The sequence below is a fragment of the Dama dama genome, chromosome 24 (genome assembly GCF_033118175.1).
Source record: "Dama dama isolate Ldn47 chromosome 24, ASM3311817v1, whole genome shotgun sequence".
Taxonomy (NCBI): Eukaryota; Metazoa; Chordata; class Mammalia; order Artiodactyla; family Cervidae; genus Dama; species Dama dama.
The window spans coordinates 24404758-24416815 of NC_083704.1; the positions used below are offsets into that span (position 1 = coordinate 24404758).

The 12058-nt window shown below is 41.9% G+C and overlaps 1 protein-coding gene across 1 annotated transcript in view; it reads right to left on the reverse strand.

Moving 5' to 3' along the window:
- The window catches only part of GRM7 (glutamate metabotropic receptor 7), an 837184-nt gene that overhangs the window by 288392 nt on the left and 536734 nt on the right, over positions 1-12058 (reverse strand). The window contains exon 5 of the mRNA XM_061129157.1: positions 2327-2467. Coding sequence (XP_060985140.1) covers positions 2327-2467 — 141 coding nt within the window. The remainder of the gene's footprint in view (positions 1-2326; positions 2468-12058) is intronic.

The window sequence follows — 12058 nt, forward strand, 5'->3', positions numbered from 1 at the left end:
ATTTGGACAAAGAAAGTATAAGAAATAATAACGAACACAGACCACCCATGTTGTTATAGTCAATGATGGGAAGAACGAAAGATACACTGATAGTGGTAACCTCTACCTTCACGCAGGATGGCATCTTCTACTGCAAGGTAAGTGGTAAGTAAGAAGAGAGAAGATATTTACATAATTTGGGGTCACAGGTAATTTAGCAGATGTGATCATAGATTCTTCACATGGAGGAAGCATGATATGAAAACACAAACACTGCTGTTTCTATTTCTGAAGGTAGTGGTTTGGATAATGAGCTTGCATGTTTTTATAAGCTTAAATTCTCGATAATCAGCACTAAAATATGACTGCAGACAAAACAGTCTGGTCAGAGTATCTACACAGACTGGAGATGGGTCTGAGAATGATCCTAAGGGCCATCAGAGCATTCAGTCCCCCTTTCAGACTCCACAAAGCATCAAATGTCAGAAAGAGCCAGAAAACTGTCATCAATCATTTAGATACTTCTAGCACATTTGGATGTCTCCTGTCACAGAGATAAATTATCCACATGTCAAACTAATTTTTCGGTTTCCACTTGAAAGCTTTGTGTCACCTAGGTCTAGTCAACATTGAATTAATAGTTTTTTCTCCCCAACCCCCTGCAACGTTATAAGGATCCTATTACTGACAACACTGTTGTTATACACTATGGTCTAGAGAATGTGGTTAATCTGATAGCCTAGGTAACTGAGTCACATATCCAGTTGTGTATTATACAGATTTTTCAAATCATTATTGTAACTCATGTCTCTGTTTATATCTTATCTCCCTTTCTTCGCATGCATACACACACCAAAAAAATCTCCTTGAGGAAAAGGTCTAAATTTCAGCATCCTCACACCATTCATGGTATTTTAGTACTGTGCTCAATATGCATTACTCTTCATTAATAGATGTTTGCTGAATGGGTGAATCTATAATATCTGGATGGCCAATATTCAAAGACCTACATTGCAGAGAAAAACTACTCATGAGTATACAATATGAACGTCTCTTTCTTGATCATACTAAAGACATTTTAGGGTTTGTGCTACCTCAAGGTTATCATTGCAAATGTTGAAGCCCACTTAAGCATAAAATTGGTGAATGTTATTTAATAGAGGGCTAGCTCGTAAGATGGTAGGATACACTACACACTTTTGCAAGATCTCCTACAATTTCCAGAATCTGAAGGATAAAGACCCAAATCCACACATGTCCCATTACAGCTTATTCCTTTGTCCATATCTTTATACATCCAGCCTTGACTCACACATTCGTCCTATTCTCTTGAGAGCATGTTTTTCTGCTTTTCAAGTCCTCTGAGGGTCCATCATTTTTCCTGCTATAAGCCCTGTGCCATGGTCTCTCAGAAACCCTCCAGTCTGTTCTTCTCCATTCCTAACCAGCCAGTGTCGACTCATCTTTTGAGAGAGCTTCTACCTTTAAGATGAGTAAAATTCCTTGATTATATGCCATACACACAAAATATTTACTACAGTTTATAATTATGTATTCATAGAAAAGTCACTGGAATAATGTTGATTTTTTTCCCCCTACTTTCTCTAGCAGCATGAAAGCATGGTTTACTTCCTTGGTTTACTCCCCATCGGATCAGGAGTACCTGGCACAGTGATGAGGAGAAAGGAGCCGCTCAATACATATTTGTGAATGAATCCATGGATAAATATGTGATTCTGCTTCCTGATTATGGACTACACATAAATAAATGGTAAACACTTGTGTTTCTTATTTAGAATACTTACATAAGGTTACATATGAGGCTTAGTGTCTCAAAGCATATTTTAAATAGCAGGTAACTCAATTTGGACATTATGAAAGTCCACTGAAATCCTCATTACTCTAACCCCCATGTACACTTTGTTTCCTTCATCAAATATGTTGTTTTAGCATTTTTAGTCATGTCTCTGCTGACAGTTCATTCTGATGCTGACATGGAATTGGTGAGAGATTTAAGCCTCTGTGAAAATGACTTTATACTCCTGGCTACAACGTGGACTAATATTTTTCCACGAGGGCATTCAAGGCAACATGACCCCTTTTGAATTCAAAGAATCAATGAAAATGTCAATTATCACTAGATGGACAGGCAGAAAGGAATACATTCTTGTCTGTAGTGATTTTGTCCTGCAAGACTTATGCTCCTGTTCCATTTTCTGAACAATCTAGTAAAATTCAATTTACTTTTTCAATTTGTCTCCAGCCAAGCTTCCTTCTGTCAGCTCTACAGAAATTTCAATGCTGGCCATGTACAGTAATAGGAGAAGGACAACAAGAATGAGATTACCTGTGCATTTGCGATCTGTGTCTTCTTTCTTTGACCCACTAATCGTCAACTTGCAGTTGAAGTTTTCCTCCCAGTATTCAGCAAACCATACGTTTCTTCGGTTGTTTTCAAGTGTGCGGGATGTAAAATAGGCATCAAACCCTAAACAGAGTTAAATGAAAAGGTCATTGCTTGCGGGGCACTGCTGGAACACTTGGAAATAAAAATACCAGTAATAGTTTTTCTTTGTTTTAGTGGACTGGATGCTTGCTCTTTTGTGTCAATCAAAAAACAAAAACAAAAGAAATAAGAAAAAGGTAAAAAATTCTAATGGCAACACACATGGCTAAATCTTCACTTCATTCTATCAGGCAGATGCGTGGCCAACAAATGACATTTCACAGTGAAATCTGAGTTACAGCTCTTAGCAACAATATGATGACCACAGCATCCCTTGTGCCTCTTGGGAACTAGACCAGGGACAAAGCATCTTTATCATCACCAAGATAATAAGTGATCATTTCCATACTTACTATGGACCAGACTCTGCTTGACATAGGTTCTTTCTTTCATTCACTGAGAAATGAAAGGTTGTTCTTTCTTAACAGCCTGTGTGGCAGCTGCTATCACTTCCATTATGCCAGTGAAAAAAGAGAGTCTTAGAAGAAATAAGGGTTTCCCTGGTGGCTCAGATGGTAAAGAATCTACCTGTAATACAGAAAACTAGGGATTTGATCCCTGGGTTGGTAAGATTTCCTGGAGGAGGGAATGGGAACCCACTCCAGTATTCTTGCCTGGAGAATCCCATGGATAGAGGAGCCTGGCAAGCTGTAGTGCATGGAGTCACAAAGAGTCAAATGTGACTTAGCAACTTAATATATTCATATGAGAAGAAATAGCAACATGCCTAAGGCCAATCACTATGTCATATTCTGCATCCCTAATCAGGTGAGTTATGACCTGTGATTATCATTCTAAGAACCTTCCTGCATTTAGTAAGGATCATTATGGATTTGACTTCCCAGTCAAAAAGTAAGTTTATGTAGAGATCATAGGTAAACTGACCCCAACATAAGTGTAAAGCTGCTTATGAAGAGCTTTAGATGAACAGACTTGAGAGTGTAAGTCCCTAGGAAATCTTTAGCTACCTCTTTAGTATGGTTCACCCTTAAATGGTCCGATGGTCCTGCAAGAATCAGATTGGACTCAGGATCAGAAGAGCGGGCATTGAATCCCAACTCCACAAACCTCAGTAAGTCCTGGAAACATGAACAAGTACCGGCTGCAATGGTCTTATTTCCCTTTCATTTACCTTTAAGATGAAAATCCCACTACCTGTTTTCCTCACAGCATCTTGTTTCCAGCCATGGTAAGAATTTGGAAACTCACTGATTTTAAGATCATGAACCACAGAAGGTGGATTTATTTTCACAGTAATTAAATCATTCAAAGTTAAACTTATTTAAAACCCTAAGCAGGGGGTGGAGCTCCCAACTAAATCTCACAAGAGGAGCACATTGATTTAATTTTATCCACCATTACCTTCCTGTCTCAATACACAGTAACCCCACTATAAGTGGAAAACTTGAAGTAAGCAAATGAGACAAAGAAACAGTAAAGAAAAAAGGAGATCACATAATATTTCAGGGAAAATAAAAATAATTGTCTACATCTCTTACTTATTTTCTAGGGTGTTGTCAGAACACGATATCCAGTCTTTCTATGCTCCTGACCTCATTGATTTGAGGTAATCGAGCTATAGCATCTGATCTCACCCTGATCTCCGTCTTGACAGACTCATGAGCTGCTGGAAGTCCCCTCTTGCCTCACTGTTCTCCCATAACCCTGAGACCAAATGACTGTTCAGTAAAATGACAATTCCTAAATAAAAGGAATCTTTGGGGAAAAGACCGGTGAGCCCCCCAAAGTTTCCAGGAATACTACACATACACCCTTGGTCATGTAAACACGTGCATCCACTCAACACAGGTGACTAAACTTTCATTTCTCTTTCCATCTTGGCCCCTCCACCCGAGGTGAGGGAGCAACAGTGGTACTGGTGGCCCCGACAGACCACACTTCCCAAGCCCCATGCCCTCTGACATCCCCTCTTATGGAGGTGGCTTCTTTGTCCGTGGACCATTGCCATGTATGATACCAATAGTCTGGAAAACCTTTACTCACTGCGCCTCTTCCTTGTGAGAGTCTCCTGCTTGGAATCCAGCTACCAGGCTCTAACAGGACGACAGGCTTTCCTGGGGTACAGGAAACTATGTGGAAAGAAAGGAGCCTAGCCAGACCCCAACCCTCTCAGCCAAGCCTCTGTGGACTTCACACCCCTGCTGCTGACTGCAGCAGAACCACTCGGCTGACACCAGCCCTGGTTGCAGAAGCGGGGTGACTCGTCTTCTCAATCACTGATAGCCGAGGTGGTTTATTTCTGCAGCCGCAAAGTGAAATGCGCCTGCCTTGGCACAGCACCCTGAGCCCTGCAACAACACACCCTTAAGGAAGAGACAGCCTCAAAAGCACACAAATAGAAATAAACTCTCTGGCCACATGCCACAGGTCTGAGCCTCAAACCAGACTCAGAAAAGCAACTTCTAAAATGGCTCAAATTGTTGCATCCATACCTACATTCCCCAGCTCAGAAGTAAACATCTTCAGAGGAATCCTCATCACTGAAAAAGTCCATCACTTCAAAACACCTCTCTCTTCAGCCTGTTATCTGCTAGAAATGCAAAGACATGCTGGGTCAGCAAGGACCAGGGGGCAGCTAGCAAACACGCTGGCGAGCATGAGAAAGCAGCAGGTCCCTCCCTCTAAGTGAGAACCAACAACTCCCAGAAAGCCTACACTCTAACAGAAAGCGGACGAGTAGCAGGCTTTCCTAGTCGCAACCGTCATCCCTTTCCTCACACATCAAGTTCACTCTCAGCTTCCTTCTCACAGCAGGGACTCACTTGTAGGCTGAACTTGGCTTTCATGCTCCCCAGGAATGAGCGACCAACTTTGCTGGGCATTTTATAAGATGCGGAGGTTCTGGGTGAAACCAAAGAGGCTGCGATTTTAACAAGCCCCAGGTGCTGTGTATGAAGCTCGGGTTTTGAGAAGCAGGGCTTCGCCAATCCTGGGTTTTTAACAAGCTCCAGGTGTTGCTCTTGTTGCCCAGATTCTGAGAAGCAGGGCTCGAGAGCGAGTCCGGAGTCTCCACAGCTGGGATCCAAGCGGGTTCAGCCCAATTTGTTAACTCTCAGCGTTGTTACTTTCTCAACCTTGAATGTTTGCCCTGGTTCAGATGCCAGGGTCTTCATTTTGCAGTTGAGACTTCTGCTTCGTACCATACCTTGCTCAGCATTGCAGGAGCCCTGCTTTGCCTCCCGTGGTCTGCAGATGGCTGGGGGGAGGTGGAGGGTGCTGGGTGACCTATGAGTGAATTTTCCTAGGCTCCGTTGCTGCCTGGAGCTCCTTTGAAGCCTCAAAGACTGTGTTCCTCACCTATGTCTCCAGTTAGTGCCCTGGACTCCCCACGTCAGGAATTTTAATCCTGGTGCAATGTTTTAGCCATTCTAAGAAGCTAACCAGAAATAGCCTTGTGCCTTTGAAATGGAGCAGGACCCTATGGTTCTTCTCACCTCATGTCCTCTGCCTGCTTGTGTCTGTAGAAGAACTTTACCCAAAGAGTAAGTTTAATCAGAGAAGTGAGAAAATGCAGAAGGAAAGGAAAACAGTCAAGCAGGACAAAATAATAATAGTTTAGTCATTAAACAAAGTCAAGAGCCTTTAGTTCCTCCTTGAGGGTTACAGATAATATTCTGAGCCAGGTCCTGTGAGCTGTCTTGTAGATACTGAAACCCCCACCATGTGGAAGAAGTTAATTACATGATGACCAGAGTGTAGCCATGACATATGCTGCCACAATTCTGAGAACTAGCCTCGACAAAATGGGATCAAACTGACCCTGGAACTAAAGATTAACTGTACTCAAAACAACTGAGATGATACCATCAGACCATGGTGTGACCAACTTGAAGACGACGGTCAGAGCTGACTGCGTGGTTTTTACATGTAGCCCCTCCTCTGCCTGTACACCCCTGAAACTCCCCTTTAAAAGCTCTTGCCCACTGATTGTCAGTGGAGGAGTTGGGCTCTGGACACAAGTCCGCCCTTGGCCCTGGTTGCTGGCCTCTGAAACAAAGCAAACTTTTCTTTTCACCAGTTGTGCCTCTTTATTGGATTTTGAGTGGCAAGCAGCCAGACCCCAGTTTTGGTCACATGTTAATTACCTCTTCTGAAGGCCCATCGCCTTCAAGGAAAACTCAGAGCCCTTAGCCAGGCACCAACATAGCATAAACTGGCTTTTGGATGGTTTTCTAGAGACTGGAACTGTTAACCCGCAGGAGACCTGCGACGGGTCTGCGGGTCTTTACAGTCCACTATTTGTAAAGCACTCAGCACTGCGCTGCTCCAGTAAAATACGAACTGTTGGTTCTTCAGTAAACACACTCATGCATTAAACATTTATGGAGCACCTACCCTATGACAGGCACTCTTCTCTGTACTCACAGACCTTGGGATTAAAACATACATGGCCCTTCATGAGATTAAGAGCCAGTCTGATGGAGAAGATAGACTTAACAAGCACCATTTAAATAAACATAAAATTACAACTATGATGGCTTCTATGAAAGAAGGGTACATGGTGTTTTGGGAGCACAGAGACAGAACTGTGTTAGGGAGTCAGAGAGGGCTTCCTGGAGAGAGTAGATATGTAGGTGGAAAAAAAAAAAAATGGAAAACCAGGGAGCAAATAAGAGCAGAGATAGGACATTCATTCACATGGAATAGCTATGCCTTAGGAATATCCCCTTCATGGATCACTGCCTTGTGGTGGCAAAGGGCTCGTGTAACTCAATGAAGTTATGAGTCATGCTGTGTAGACCCAAGACAGACGGGTCATAGTGGAGAGTTCTGACAAAACATGATTCACTGGAGGAGGGAATGGCTAACCACTGCAGTATACTAGCCATGAGAACTCAATGAACTGTATAAAAAGGTAAAAAGATAAAAAGATCTAACACCGAAAGATGAGCCCCCTAGATTGGAAGGTGTCCAATAAGCTACTGAAAAGAGTGGAGGAGAATTACCAATATCCCCAAAATGAAGTGGCTGGGCTAAAGTGGAAACAATGTTCAATTGTGGATGTGTCTGGCAATGAAAGTAAAATCTGATACTGTAAAGAATAATATTGCATAGGAACCTGGAATGCTAGGTCTGTGAATCAAGGTAAATTGGGTGTGGTCAAGCAGGAGATGGCAAAAGTAAATAATTGACATCTTAGGGATCAGTGAACTAAAATGGATGGAAATGAGTGAATTTAATTTATTATATCTACTACTGTGGGCAAGAATCCCATAGAAGAAATGGAGTAGCCCTCATAATCAAAAAAAGCATCTGAAATGCAGTACTTGGGTGCAACCTTAAAAACGACAGAGTGATCTCAGTTATTTCCAAGGCAAACCATTCAATATCACAGTAATCCAAGTCTACGGCCCAACCACCAATGCAAAAGAAGCTGAAGGTGATGAGTTCTATGAAGACCTAGAAGACTTCGTAGAACTAGCATCAAGAAACTAAGTTCTATTCATCATAGGAGATTGGAATGCAGAGGTAGGAAGTCAAGATACCTGGGGTAACAGTCAAGTTTGGTCCTGGAGGACAAAATGAAGGCTAACAGATTTCTGCCAAGAGAATTCCCTGGTCATAGCAAACACCCTCTCCCAACAACACAAGAGATGACTCTACATGTGGACATCACTAAACGGTCAATACCGAAGTTTGACTGATTACATTCTTTGTTGCTGATGATGCAGCAATACAGTCAGTAAAAACAAGACCTGCGGTTGACTGTGGCTCAGATCATCAGCCTCATAGCAAGATTCAGGCTTAAACTAAAGAAACTGGGGAAGACCGCTAAACCAGTCAAGTACGACTTAAATCAAATTCCCTATGAATATACAGTGGAGGCGACAAATAGATTCAAGGGGTTAGATCTCGTAAACAGAGTGCCTGAAGAAGTATAGACAGAGGTCCATAATACTGTACAGGGAGCAGCAAATAAAGCCATCCCAAAGAAAAAGAAAAGGAAGAAGACAAAGTGGCTGTCTGGGGAGGGTTTACAAATAGCTGAGGAAAGAAGAGAAGCAAAAAGCAAAGATGAAAGGGGAAGGTACACGCAACTAAATGCAGAGTTCCAGAGAATAGCAAGGAAAGACAAGGCCTTCTTCAGTGAACAACGCAAAGAAATAGAGGTAAACAACAGAAAGAGTAAGACTAGAGATCTCTTCAAGAAAACTGGAAATATCAAAGGAACATTTTACCCAAAGATGGGCATAATAAAGGACAGAAATAGTAAAGACATAAATGAAGAAGAGATCAGAAGAGATAAAAAGAATACACTGAAGAACTGTATAAAAAAAGATCTTAATGACCTGGATAACCACGATGATGTAGTCTTTCACTTAGAGCCAGACATTCTGGAGTGTGAAGCCAAGTGGGCCTTCTTAGAAAGCACTGCTGCCAATAAAGCTAGTGGAGGTGATGGGGTCCTAAGACATGATACTATTAAAGTGCTTCACTGAATATGTCAGCATATTTGGAAAACCCACAAGTGACCACAGGACTGGAAAAGGTCAATCCCCATCCCAATTTCCAAGAAGGGCAATACTAAAGAATGTTCAAACCACCAGACAATTTCACTCATCTCCCATGCCAGTAAGGTTATGCTCAAAATCCAGCAAGCTAGGCTTCAGCATTACATGAACTGAGAATTTCCAGATGCTCAAGCTGGGTTTAGAAAAGACAGAGAAACCTGAGATCAAACTGCCAACATTCACTGGATCACAGAGAAAGCGAGGGAATTCCAGAAAAATATCTACCTCTGTTTCATTGACTACACTAAACCCTTTGACTGTGTGGATCATAATAAACTGGGAAAAATTCTTGGAGAGATGTGAATACCAGACCACATTACCCTTCTATTGAGAAGCCTGTATGCGGGTCAAGAAGCAACAATTAGAATCTTGTATGGAAAAACTGACTGGTTCAGGGCTGAGAAAGGAGTACAATGATAAACAAGGCTGTTTATCATTATCTTGTTTATTTAATTTATACACAGAACACATCCCACGAAATGCTGGGCTGAATGAATTACAAGCTAGAATCAAGATCACCAGGAGAAATATCAACAACCTCAGACATACGTATGATACCACTCTAATGGCAGAAAGTGAAGAGGAACTATTGAGCCTCTTGATGAGGGTGAAGGAGGAGAGTAAAAAGGCCAGCTAAAAATGCAATACTAAAAAATACACACACAAACAAAAACTAAGATCATAGCATTTCGTCCATTACTTCAAGGCAAGTTGTAGGGGAAAAGATGGAAGCAGGGACATATTTCCTCTTCTTGGGCTCTAAAATCACTGCAGATGGTGACTGTAGCCATGAAATTAGAAGATCATTGCATCTTGACAGGAAAGAAGACAGTGTCTTAAAAAGGAAAGACATCACTTTGCTGACAAAAGGTCCATGTAGTCAAGGCTCTGGTCTTTCCAGTAGTCATGTACAGATGTGAGAGTTGGATCATAAAGAAGGTAGAGCATTGAAGAATTTATGCTTTTGAGCTGTTGTGCTGGAGAAGCCTCTTGAGAGTCCCGTGGACAGCAAGGAGATCAAACCTTAAAATCTTAAAAAAATCAATCTTAAAATAAATCAACCCTGAATACTCTTTGGAAGGACTGATGCTGAAGCTCCAATACTTTGGCCACCTGATTCGAAGAAAACTTGACTCATTGACAAAGACCCTGATGCTGGGAAAGACTGAAGGCAGAAGAAGAAGACGGTGACAGAGGATGAGATGGTTGGATGGCATCACAGATTCAATGGATATGAACTTGGGAAAACTCCAGGAGATGGTGAGGGACAGGAAAGCCTGGCATGTTGCAGTCCATGGGGTTGCAAAGAGTTGGGCACAACTTGGTGGCTGAGCAACAACAATAGGAATATCAAAATCATTCACACATTACACAGTATCCCAGGACAGCTGGCCTCAAAATCAACAAATATAAATGGACCATCTTCTATGTAAATGCTATCTAGTATTGCTACTAAATTCTAATAAACCAAGGCATAAATGTTTATCTAATGAATAAAATCCTGATGTCACACAGATTTATATTTGGTTATACAGAAAGTTGTACCAATAGTTATAATTAGAAAAATAAGCATTATATATATATATATATTTTCATTAAGTGTCACATAAATCCTAGAAAGTAGGTACTAAATTTAGGTTATTTACACTTAAGAGATAGAAACTAAGGCGCAGAGAGGAATTTGGGGTCCAAGTCTGGCTAATTCCAGATCCTGATGTTCCTTGCCATGTAAAGCAGTGAATCACTATTCTTTATATGAATGAATTATATGAATCACTATTCATATCATTGGGTGGTTCTCACAGTTGCCCTGATGGTGGGAAAGACTGAAGACAAAGAAGAAAGAGGCAGCAACGGTTGAGATGGTTAGACAGCATCACCAACTCAACAGGCAAGAATATGAGCAAACTGTGGGAGACAGCCGGGTTTCCCAGGTGGCACAGTGGGAAAACATTGGCCTGCCAAAATAGGAGACGCAAGTTTGATCCCTGGGTCAGGAAGATCCCCTGGAGGACGAAATGGCAACCCACTCCAACACTCTTGACTGGGGAAGCCCAGGGACAGAAGAGCCTGGCAGGCTACAGTCCATGGGGTAGCAAGAGTCTAACTGACTTAGCAACTAAACAATAACAACAACAACTGCAGTGCTGATAACACAGAGGTCAGGCTCAATGAAAGTCAGATTTGGTCTTTATTTATTTATTTTTCCCCTCAAGTTCATCACAGTTCACTAAGTTCAGTGCAGAATTCCATGGATAGAGGAGCCTGGCAGGCTACAGTCCATGGGGGTCACAAAGAGTCAGACATGACTGAGCAACTAACCACTTCCACTCTTTCATTACTACAGTCTCGCAATTTTACCTATATTTTTATTTGTTTATTTTTATCCTTTTTGCCATTGCGGAAGTATAATTGATTTAGGATGCTGTGCTGATTTCTGCTGTAGTGCAAAATGACTCAGTTCAGTCACTCAGTCATGTCCGACTATTTGTAAAGCCATGGACTGTAGCACGCCAAGCTTCGCTGTCCATCAACTCCCGGAGTCTACTCAAACTCATGTCCATCACGTCAGTGATGCCATCCAACCATCTCATCCTCTGTCATCCCCTTCTCCTCCTGCCTTCAATCTTTCCCAGCGAGTCGGTTCTTCATATCAGGTGGCCAAAGTATTGGAGTTTCAGCTACAGCATCTGTCCTTCCAATGAACTTTCAGGACTGATGTCCTTTAGGATGGACTGGTTGGATCTCCTTGCAGTCCAAGGGACTCTCAAGAGTCTTCTCCAACACCACAGTTCAAAAGCATCAATTCTTCTGCACTCAGCTTTCTTTATAGTCCAACTCTCACATCCATACATGATTCCTGGAAAAACCATAGCTTTGACTAGATGGACCTTTGTTGGTAAAGTACTGTCTCTGCTTTTTAATAAGTTGTCTAGGTTGGTCATAGCTTTTCTTCCAAGAAGGAAGCATCTTTTAATTGCATGGCTGCAGTCACCATCTGCAGTGATTTTGGAGTCCAAGAAAATAGTCTGTCACTGTT